Source organism: Empidonax traillii, unplaced genomic scaffold, assembly GCF_003031625.1.
Source record: "Empidonax traillii isolate 1590-97213 ecotype Southwest subspecies unplaced genomic scaffold, ASM303162v1 scaffold1075:size332216, whole genome shotgun sequence".
In the NCBI taxonomy this organism is placed as follows: domain Eukaryota; kingdom Metazoa; phylum Chordata; class Aves; order Passeriformes; family Tyrannidae; genus Empidonax; species Empidonax traillii.
In genome coordinates this window covers 255843-267855 of record NW_020956268.1, presented here as the reverse complement: position 1 = coordinate 267855, position 12013 = coordinate 255843, and the positions used below count along the sequence as shown (strand labels likewise).

Sequence of the window (12013 nt, the reverse complement as noted above, 5' to 3'; positions counted from 1 at the left end):
GCCAATGCACGGCCGGGGAGGCAGAGCCGAGGAAGGAGCTGGGGAAAACATCAGTCCTAACTTTTCTCACCTTGAAAGGAACCAGGCGCTCCCGATGCGTCCCCTCCGTCCTCCCTCCCTGCCAGCACAACCTTCTCGGGAGCGCCGTCCGAAGGCTCGTGCGTGCCCCGCCAGCTGCCCCCTGCCCCACGAAGGGGAGAGACTCGAGTAGGGAGATGCCTCTGGGGACCATCCCCCTCGGTCCCTGCTGCCCGGGGGCCGCGGGCAGCGGCAGCTGTGCGGCAGGGCTCGATGCGGCTGCCATGGGGCGCGGGGCTCCGCTCGGACCGTGCCTGCTGCGGGCAGTGCTGCTGCTGCTCGCCCTCTGCCCCGCCGCTGGCAGTACCTGGATGTGAGTAGCCGGGCGGGGGTGGAAGGGCTGCGCGGTGCCCGTCCCGCCGTGTCCGCCGGGGCCTGGCACTGACGGGGGGCTGCTCCTGCAGGTGGCTGGGCATCGCCGCCGCCGGCGGGCCGGAGAAGCCGGGCTGCACCAGCCCTCCGTTGAGCCGCCGGCAGCTGGACCTGTGCGAGCAGAAGCCGGAGCTGGTGCCCGCCATCCGGGAGGGAGCGCGGCTGGGCCTCCAGGAGTGCCGCAGCCAGTTCCGACACGAGCGCTGGGACTGCCGCTCGCCGCCCGCCGCCCGCCGCGGCACCGCCGGCCCCGCCGCCTTCGGCCAGCAGCTCAGCAGCGGTGAGTGCCCGCCGGGGGGGCCGCCGGGCCCGGTGCGCCTCTGCCGGCACAGCGGGACTGCCCCGGTGTGTTGGGCTTGCGAAGAGAGGAGTCCCGCGGGGCGGCGCCGGGGACCGTCCGTCCGTCTGTCCGTCCGTCCCGACGGCAGAGGCGGGCACAGCCGGGGATGCGGGGCGGGCGGTCACCGCAGCCGTCGCGGGAGGCTGCCTCAGGCACACGAAGCGCACCCGATAGACGGAACCTGCCCTTATCTTTCCAACGTTGTTGTTGTGTTTTTGTAATTTTTGCTTAGTACGCCCGTGGACGACACTGCCCGTATGTAGATCCACTTAAATATGTTGAAATGTTGTTATTCTTAGACTTATGTTGGGTTGATTCCCTTATGTCGTAATTACTAAATGAGTGGGATGATGACACATAGTATTTCAAAAAGGTCACTTATTTGCAGGTAAAAAATCTGCTCAAGACACCACATAGAGTGTGAATTGCTTTAAAATGTATCATATGTGCACAGTGACATGGTATTGATCAGCACAGCAAGACCAAAGCTCTTTTTGTTGTATTAACTAATTAGGGAACTGCTGAAATTTCCTCTGAAATAAGGAGAAGCCTTTGGTGCTTACATTTGATTCAAATTATACTTGAATCGAATGTCAGCACCAAAGGTGTCCTGCAAACTAATTTTTAGCACTCTGATCATTGGTTGTGTGATTGGTGTGAATTTAAGTATTGTGGCGTTTCCTTTTGTGTTTGTGCAATCTTCACTTTGTACTAAAACACTGGAAAACCCCCAAGCATTAACCATGAAAACATAAAATGAGAGATAAAAAGTGATTCCAAAACCGAAAAAAAGAAAATGGGACAAGTTTGCCCCACTATATGTAGCCATATGTATTGTATGCTAGTCCCTCTGTCCAACAGGAAGGACTGTTCCTGAAGACCCATAGATGAGTGCCACTGCTCACCCACAAAGCTTCACTAGTGTGTCCTGTGGAAGCCTTTTATGATAGTACCAGCACCATAGGCCACCATGAAAAAGGGAAACAAACAGGAACTTTCCTGCCTGTGAGCAGGAACCCGGGAGACTGTTTCACAACAGTGAAAATTAGCGCAGTGATATTTTAGCTACAGTTATTCACCACCCTCGGATTTTCAGTTTGCTTAGAATATACCTTTCTTTACATGGTTTAAAGCTGTGTGCCACGTTATGCTGGAAGTCTCAGAGAATGGAACCAACTTTAGAAGCCCAGGCATGTTACTTCATGATTCTGAGATATAATCCAACGATTAAAGGCCTTTTATCCTGTTGTCTTTCCTATGGCCACCTTATTCTAGGAAAAGCACATAGTCTAAATATTCTTGTGCCATCCTGATTTCTATCTGGTTTAAGATTTCTGAGGCTCTTTGCAACCTTTGTGAATTAGAATGACATCTATGTTTGCTGAATCTAGCATGAGGTAAGTTCTGGGCCTATACCAAAGTAACCTGGGATTGTGACAGTTTCTCTGAGACTTAAACTAACCTTTTCTTATTCTTCAAATCAATATTAATAATGAAAAGCAGAGTGGAGAGTAAGGGGTGGTTAGTTTGGGGTTTGATTTTTTGTTTTTATTTTTTATTATTAAAACTTAATTGGCTTGAAAATTTCTGTGGCAAATAAAGTTCCCAATCAGATTTACAAAGAAGTTACCAAAAAATGCATGATACAAGCATCAGGAAACAAAACCATTAGTAGCATGGTTTTGTGAAGGGGCCATGAAGTCATTTTTGGATATGAACATCCGCTGCTTTAAACAAGTTAACACTACAGACCAAGCTGTGATGACTTTCAACTTGTAACTGTTCCCTTTTAATAATAGTCTGGCTTGTAAAATTGCTTTCTACAGCCCAGCCAGGAAGGTAACCAGAGGGAGTTATGAAGTAATATTTTCATGCCTTGCTTTGCAGGCACGAAGGAGACCGCATTCATCTACGCGGTGACATCAGCGGGACTGGTGCATTCGGTGACGCGATCCTGCAGCGCGGGGAATGTGACTGAGTGCTCCTGCGACCTGAGCCTGAGGCATGGTGGCTCTGCCAGTGAGGGCTGGCACTGGGGCGGCTGCTCTGACGATATCCACTATGGAATGTCATTCAGCAGAAAGTTCCTGGACGTGCCTTTGAAGAACATAACGGGCAAGAGTGGGAGCGGACTGGTGCTGATGAACCTGCACAACAGTGAGGCTGGGAGGCAGGTATGTGTCGTTCAGATGTGGGCAGCAACTGCTTGTTCTCCTTCTTTGGCAAAATGGTACCAACCAAAGGAGGCTGGCCCTTGACTGCAGGTGCATGTGGTAAGAACAGCACTAACATTCACCAAAGCTCAAGATTCAGAGCTGGTTTTAACTAACTAATCCCTACAGATAAAAATAAAAGCAACAAACTAAGAAATAGATTTGCCATGCTTAAATAATGAAGTTATCCTAAAGAGATATTTGATATTCTGAAGCAAATTTGAAATCATCCTGTTATCAGCATAATACAATTTTTTCACTGACTATTCTGTTATCATCATGACCCGCATTTTGAATTATCTCTAATACTGAAGGAGAAGGCCAACTGGATGAAAGGCCTCATGACTCATCCACAGTCTGGTGTGCACACCTGAGACCACAAGTCTAGCATCATTCAGAGAGGAAATCAAGAGATAATATTGTCTTTTAAAACATGGGATAGAAATGACACCTCTATTTTAAAATAACTCATTGGTTAAGACATGAATCAAAGAGGTGAGAGGAGACTGGCTTTGGATAGCTTTTCGTCAGCCCAAAGAACTTCAAACCCAAGTTTGCAGAGGAAATGTGTGTGTGCAGCTGTGTGACATTGGGTTCTCCAGTCCTGTCCTGTAGAGGGTGAAAAATGGGGGCCAAAACAACCCATAGAGGGAGATGTGAGCCTGTGAGTGCTTGGAGCTTACATCTGGAATGACAGAGACTTGGATTCTGGTTCTTGCTTTAAATTACTTTCTCTGCTTTATCTTGGAGTTTTGAACTTCATCTTTAATAGTTCTCTCTTGGTCCATAGTACTTTAGGTCTGTTCTGCTCAGTGACACAGATATAACTAAAGAAGAAGAAAAAAAGGGCAACCTTTAGTTTTAACTACATATCTTGATGGACTCCATTGTAATTCAGTAATTTCTTGTAGCCAGAAGCAGTATCAGTGGGTTTTACTGAACCCAATTTTCCTATCTGCCATAGACAAGGAATAACCATAGTAAGCCATCATAAGAGCTATGGTGGTATAATTGAAAACTATTTTAATTTAAACTAATTTTTACAGATTATCTCATTTAAACTATATAGTTGGAAAACCAGAAAATCTTTCAGGTCCCTTTCAACTCAAACCATTCTATGATTCTATGCTTCTATGATATGGGCCCTTTTCAAAAGTGAAGCGGAAGAAGCAAACTTTAAACCTAAGTAGATGCTGAGAACACTTACTGTAAGTTTAATTAGATGCCAGTCAGCTATATCATCTCCTAGTAAAGTCATTGGTATCTTGTAGCAGGATATGTTAATAAGAGGAACAGAAGCTTAAGTGATTGTTTCCTTATGGAAGGAACAAAGGATTGTTTCTCATGTTTGGAGAGAGAGATGGTTAAGGAAGGAGATCATAATTTCCATAAAAAGGTGTCTCCTAATTTCATGATTTTTAATACACATTTTTAATAAAAATTTTTAATTTTTATTTTATTACTCATTTGTCATTAGACAGTGCCCTTGTCTCAAATTAGGGTGACAGAAGTGTAGGGAAGAAGACTGCAAAGCTCCAGAGGAACTTCAAAGAGAAAGAGAGTGTGATTTCTGTGGTTAGGTGTCAATGATATGGGTTTCTCTTTGATGGCCTATTATCTTGTTGGCCTTTAGCTTTATATTAGCAGCAGTAGTTTGCTGTCCTTTTGTCTACAGTGACAGTGTTTACTTGTGATTCCCACACAATCCTTGTGCTCATCATTCACTGCTGCTGGTGGGCCAGCAGAACTGTCTGTAGTCCTCTGCAGTGAACTGTACCAAGGAACTGTTCAACTTTAAACAAAACCTACCCACACAAACACAGAGCCTAGAAGAGAAACTTTTGTTTTGGTGTTGCTTTCTTTAAGTTGAATCAGTTTCCAGATCACACCTTTAGTTAGCTGGGCCATGTTGTATCATGGGCACGGGATTGAATGGCAAAGGAGAAAAGTGCATTCAACCAAAGAGAACGTTTTCAAATGGTGAACTAAAGTTGCAAGGGGATGGAGGACCTAGTTAAGTGAGTCTTCATTTTCCATGGATAGTATTTTTGACAGGATTCAAGTTATCTTATATGTTGGCTATAGGTTTAAAATATAGTAGATTGTGAGTCCCCATTTTTGATGACAGGCAACTGTAGAATTTTTTATTTTTATTCATGTTGAGTTGTATCTCTTATTATACATAACCACATGAAACCAGAGTTTTAGACTAGACTGACAGTCTCTGGGAATGTGATAGAATTTGGCCCAGTAGAAACCATTAGATACTGAGGACCTTTCAGGGTGTTGTGGTTGAACCACAACTGCTTGCTCAAATTCCCTGCACCCTTCCCCTCTTCACAGTGGGCTAGGGAGGTTTAGGGGGAAAAATGGTAAAACTAGTGGTTTGAGATAAGAAGAGTTTAATACATGTAATAGAATGTAATAATAATAATTGTAATGACAAGGAAGATATCAAAGAGAGAGGCACAAAACCTGAGGAAATTTAGTGATGCACGATACAATTGCTCACCACGTGCTGAATGATGCCCAGCCTGCCTCCCAGCAGTGATTGACCCCTCCTGGCCGAGTCCCCTTAGTTTATATACTGGGCATGATGTTCTATGATGTGGAATATCCCTTTGACCGTTTCAGGTCAGCTGTCCTGGCCATGCTCCCTCACAGCTTCTTGTGCAGCTCCTCACTACAGCACAAGACACTGAAAAGTCCTTAATTTAGTGTAAGCACTACTTAGCAACAACTAAACCATCCGTGTGTTATCAACATTATTCTCATACAAAATACAAATCAGAGCTTTGTGCCAGCTAATAAAAAGAGTATTAACTCTATCCCAGCTGAAACTACAACATGTTTCAGGTTTTTCACAGTATTGAGCTCTCCAAAAGGATTCTGTACCCTGTCACAGGCTTATTTGGTGCACATGACACATGAATTCATTCCATTTACGAGGCACTGTGGATTTTTTTTCTTAAGAAAAAACAAATTTTCTGCAAGCCCAAAAGGCCAGAAGAGCCTTATTTTGATGTTGTATCAATGGTGTATTTGTTGTTCATTAGCTTGAAAGAAAACATGGAGAGTATTTAGGCAGCTTTCATGCATAAATATTTTGTAATTTAATGGCAAACTGTAAGAGAAAGCAAATATTTTGACCACTGTCCAGAATGAAAGGATATTTATTGTTGGTACTTGGGATTTCTAGAAGCAATATTATCTGAAGTAAAGTTTAGCATGAGTCTTCCTTTTTGTATTTTTAAATCTTTACATAGGAGATGCTGGAAAATGTTTATGTTCATGTTTTGGGGCTTATAAGAAGGATGTTATGATACCTTATGACCTTTTGTAATGAATACTATCATGCTTCTGGTTCAGTGTCTTGCAAGAGCAGTCTTCAAGGGACAATATTTCTGGGTTTTTTTGGAATTAGTAACTAACTGGTATGTGCTGAATTCTCTTGTTTCTTTCCTATTTCCATACAAAATGCTATTTTACAGTTCTAATCTCATAGATATCATATCAACATATATCAGTGTTAATACTGTGAGTATCCTTTGAGTTGTCCATTAATCTGGCCCTGAGAAGATCCAGATTGCATTCTTTATTCTTCCACAAGATAAATGTTCATCTTCTTTTGGCACTGTAACCAGTGGCTGAAATTGGGCTGTTTATAGGCATCAGCTCCTGTTACAAAACAAGTACTGGCAGTTCTTGTCTCAGAGCTGAGAACAGTGCCTGCAAACAAAAAGCTTATCTTGGAGATATTAAGCATTAATTGGCATTAGGGAGTATGCAAACTGATTCTATTGACACTGTCCTTTGCTGCCGACCCAACTCTGTTTTCTACCCATCTGCCTGTTCTAGTCACAGATTCCCACCCCATGCCGCTCCCTCTGTTAATTGCATTGGATCAGTGAAAGGAAGTCAGTTTAAAATTATCTTTCTCTCAGGTTAATTTTTAACACAAACCAGTGTTCAGCCATGTTCATCACTTCACCCTGCACTCTTGTTGTACTCATACCACCAAGGCTGAGGCAGTGAATGGCAATAGGGGCAAGAGGAACTGTTCAGGTGGGCTTGTGGCTGGCCACAACACTTGTGGACACAGTTCCATTCCACACAGATCATTTCTCAGAAGCTGTCAGACAGTTTCATGACCAGCCTAAGAAAACCTGTCCCAGCTTGCTGAGAACAACACATCTATCCACTACATTGTTGTAACAGTGCTCCTCTGAAGTTCTCTATGCAACTTTGTTTTTTAGGGAGATTTCTCTCATAATTTACTGAATAACTGAACAGATTCATGATATGAAACCAAAGTGTGAAACCAAGCACTGGTCACGGAGTCAGTCTGGAAGTCATGCTCCCGGTAACTGTGCTCTGCTGAGACACAGGTGTGTGCTCCTGACACAGAGGTGTGCGCTGAAGCTGTGTCACACCAGAGGGCTGTGTTGGCTCTGTAGGCAACATCTTAGGTTTGCTTTCAAGAAAACATCAGGAGAAGATACTTAGACCCTAAATTTTGCCAGATGTTCAACTATGTTCAACTTTGTTCAAGATGTTCAACTTTAATGAACTATGTTCATTAATGAACTATGTTCATTAAAGTTCACAGGGCAGACTGAGATTCAGTGGCATGTTCTGTGATCAGATAAAGCATGATGTTACTTTCCTGTGCTGGCAGTAGAGGCATAAACATTTTCCAGCATCTCCTATATAAAGATTTAAAAATACAAAAAGGAAGTCTTATGCTAAACTTTACTTCAGATAATATTGCTGCTAGAAAGCCCAAGTACCAACAATAAATATTCTTTCATTCTGGACAGTGGTCAAAATATTTGCTTTCTCTTACAGTTTGCCATTAAATTACAAAATATTTATGCATGAAAGCTGCCCTTCTCAGGGCATAAGATGGAGACTGGGTTGTGAACGTTTAGTGATCTTGGTGGTAGCTGCAAGGCATCCTTAAAAAGCAACATAACTGGGCACTTACCTGCCCAGTAAGTGTCTTACAGCACAGGAAGGTGCTTTGACCTGCCCTATCACTGTTTTCCCTTTCTGCTATTCCCCATGAGAGCCATTTGCATTCCAGTGGTGGGAGGAGTGACACAGGACATGCAATTTCAGGTATTTAGGATCCTCCAGATTGAAAAGCGATCCAGAAATCACAGCTTTCATTGCTGTAATTTGATATTGCTACATTATGGTCATTGCAAAGTCCAAATGCAGAGCACTTCTGAAGATGGGGCTTCTCATAGTGAGGGTCTGTGGTTGCTAACATGTGCTCTGATTTCCCTGTCACTGAAATGGCAATGGCAGCTGTAATATTAAATGCTTTGAGACCTCGGTGTTACTGATGTCAGGCAGTGTTCCTAATGAATGAAAGACACATGCAAATCTTGTTCTCCCTTTGCTTTCAGGCTGTAGCAAAGCTGATGTCTGTGGATTGTCGTTGTCATGGTGTTTCTGGGTCCTGTGCTGTGAAAACTTGTTGGAAAACAATGTCATCCTTTGAAAAGATTGGCCGGTTTTTAAAGGATAAGTATGAAAACAGCATACAAATATCAGACAGATTGAAAAAAAAGCTACGCAGGAAAGAGAAAAGCCAGAGAAAAGTACCGATTGGGAAAGAGGACCTGCTCTATGTGAACAAATCACCCAATTACTGTGTTGAAGATCAAAAATTGGGGATCCCTGGCACTCAGGGAAGAGAATGTAACCGCACCTCGCAGGGACCCGACGGCTGTAACCTGCTGTGCTGCGGCCGTGGGTACAACACCCACGTTGTCAGGCACGTGGAAAGGTGCGAGTGCAAGTTTGTCTGGTGCTGCTATGTGCGCTGCAGGAGGTGTGAGACCATGACTGATGTACACACCTGCAAGTAAGATGAAGTACAGGAAACACAGCCAAACCATCCTGCCCTGTCTGGTGACCAGCTGCCACACAGGCAACAATTCCTATTACTGTGTGGGATTTCGGGGGGATCAACCTTGGGAAGAATGGCTACTGCCAAACAACAGGTACTCTAAGCATGTGGCGACTGAAAGAATGAGTGATTGAACACCAGACTGCACGGAGGAACAGCTTAAACAGCAAAAAAGGATTTCTGATGACACATTTGAACGTTACTCTTTGAGCAGGGACAGATGCTAAACTTTTCAAGTCTTTGATATCCTCAGCATCCTGAAGATTCATGTGGTGGGTAGGTACAGTGGAGAAAACTCAAGATCTCATTAGCAAGAGACTGAAGAGTCAAGAAGGCTTGTAAGATACATTAGATATAACCTTATGTCTATGTTTTTAAAAGTGAGACTAGATGAATCCATTAGATGGTTCATTTCTGCGCTTCAGAAAAAATCACAATGGTAGGGGAGGTGTTCTGCTGTTGACCACTAAGTGTTTGCTGTGCAGCTGTTTGGAAAGCTGTCTTCTGTGTGATATGGAGAAAAGCATCTGGTACTGAGAAACGTGCATGACTGCAGAGACCTCAGCACTGCCTGGTTGGGAAAGAAGGGTCTGTTGGTGTGGGGCAAGCTGTGCCCAGAGTAGAGAGGCGAGAGCACAGCTTGATGAATGTGAACAGTGTACCAAATAGTAACCTCAGGATTTTTTTACAGCTTGTCCTTCAAATGCATAAGGGACAGGTCTGAGGAGGGACTAAAATACAGTTTAAAATTTGAAGGAAATGAAAACCCTTGCAGGCATTTCCTCAGTATCTGAGCACACATTTTGTGAGTCAGCTGGTCATCACCTCACTGTTGAACTCTATGCAATAACCTGCCATGTTGAACCATCTCACTGGTGTTTTACCATAATTTTCAAAATTACCATATGAAACTCAGCCCAAAGAAATCGGTCATAAAGCAAAACATTTTTTAAAACATTTTCTTTATAGAAGCAGCATCTAAAATTTTTCATTAGGTTGCATCCTCATTAAATTCAATGCACAATGTAATTTATGGATTGGCTCACACCACTAAAATATTTAACTGTTAATGATAACATTTTCTCCGCCTTCATATGTTGGCCTTATTTTATTTTACATCTGTGAAAGGTTGTTTATTTTCATGCAGTGATTTAATGCCTAGCTTAAAAAGCAGCATGTGAAAGGATTACTGTTGTTTAATTGTGAAAATACCTATTTTTGATAAGACAAGAAAGTTTATATTTTGTAAATATTTAAATTATGCAAGTTATGTAAAAGTTTTCCAAAACTACTGCGATAAGACTACAGCCTTTGATATTTGTTGGTTAGATATTTGTTAATATTGTAGTAGCCTTTAATTGATTTTTATTTGCATGTGCTGAGGGAAAATAGAGAATTACATAAATGTTCTTTTTTCTTACCATCAGTGTGCTCGTAACTATTGCAGTTAATACACACTGATCAGAAACACTATGATTTTCTAAATGATCAGTTAATTAGTATTCTGAATATTTTCCTTTTTATTATTGTTCTTTTAAATGCATTTTACAAACACTGAAATCCTAGCTGCAACATCAAGTGCAGAACTCCCACTGACATCAAGGGGACTTGCAAGGGTTTGCAATCCCTTAACTTCTTCCACACTAAGAGTTTTTAGAAAGAAATCATCTTGGACATCAGTTTGGTTGAGGCTTTCCAAGTTACTTTGAAGAATTCATTTCCTAGCTGTCAATTATTTTCCCATGAAAGATGGTGACCAGATTCCCTGTCACTCTTTATTGGATGTGTAGGTCAGGAAGAAGGAAACAAAATGTTCTGTGTTGTGGTATTTCACTGCCTTATGTGGATTATTTTAGGAACATCAGTTCAGAAACAAGTCCTTAATCTGCTGGTTCTTTTTGGACCTTTACTCCACATTTGGCCCGTCTGTCTCTATCGACCTAAACAGATTATTATCCTGAGGCCACAAAATCTGCTGCCTGTGAGAAGGGTGCTCAGCATGCCAGTCACTGTCAGAGGTTTCAACATCCTCTCTGTGAAAATTCAGATAGGGAGTACACATGCTGTTGAAAGACCTTGAAGAGAGGGTTGTGAGCCCCAGGTTGTTCCCATCTTCCAGCAATGGAAGTAAACCCAGTGGCTTCTCAAGCTGTGCCAGAGCACCTATTGGCAGCTTGGATGGGAGATGATACTGCTCACTGTTGATATGAAGATGTGGTAGAGGTTGCCTCTCTCTCTTTTTTATTCTGCCCCACATCAAGTTCCTGTCAGAGGCAAGTGCCTTGGTGCCCTACCTGAGCCTTCTCCTAGAGGTACTGAGTTCACTACTGAGATCATCACTGTTTTTCTGTACAGGACTCCAGCTCATGGGAATTCAGTGTGAAGACCAGAATCCTTACTGCAGCAGCCTTGACCATTCTTTTGAAACCGCCTAGCTCTTATTGGAGCTAAAGTTTCTTCCACGCCTGATCTGTAAAATACAGAAAATCGCCAACATTCTTCTCAGTCTCACCTTAACTTCTGGCAGGGCCAGAAATGGGGAGGAAATGATTCTGGGTTTCCAGGCCTGAGGTCAACTTCAGGGATTTTCCCAGGAGGGGCAAACCTCAGAAGGATGCTTCTGTGGGTTTGAAGGAGAAGGGCACTAATACTGGCGTTGCATAGAGATGAGGGGCAGCCAGAATGCAGCTACCACAGTTAGGGTGTCTCTTGCCTGCTTGGCTATTTATTCAGCATTTGATGCTGTGTTATTTTTAACAGTCATCTAGTTTAAAAAAAAAAAAAAAAGAAATCAAAAAACTAAGCAAACCCTTTTTGTTCATAAGTGTTTTTAATAAAAGATTTTTTTTCCCATGGTTTTCTTGGGGGGAAGAATTTATTTCTTCAAAGAACAACAAAAGACAATGAAGAGAACTGGCAACGTATAAGGTTTATGAAAGCTTAAATGGCTGAGCTAACAAGCTAACTGACAGCGAAAGAATCCATTTTGCCTCTGAGAAGCTCAGGGAGAGTTTGATGGGAGGTGTCTACCCTTTCTGCACTGAGGGTAGACCAAGCGCATACAATCTGTTTCTCACTCGCCTGCAGTGT

The 12013-nt window shown here is 42.9% G+C and overlaps 1 protein-coding gene across 1 annotated transcript; it reads left to right on the top strand.

The window, feature by feature from the left end:
• Nucleotides 1–302: 302 nt before the first annotated feature.
• WNT16 (Wnt family member 16) lies at nt 303–11726 on the top strand. The gene is made up of 4 exons (XM_027904684.1): nt 303–391; nt 483–730; nt 2678–2964; nt 8418–11726. Exons 1-4 carry the CDS (start codon nt 303–305, stop codon nt 8880–8882), a joined length of 1089 nt encoding a protein of 362 aa, XP_027760485.1. The 3' UTR covers nt 8883–11726.
• The last annotated feature ends 287 nt before the right edge of the window (nt 11727–12013 follow it).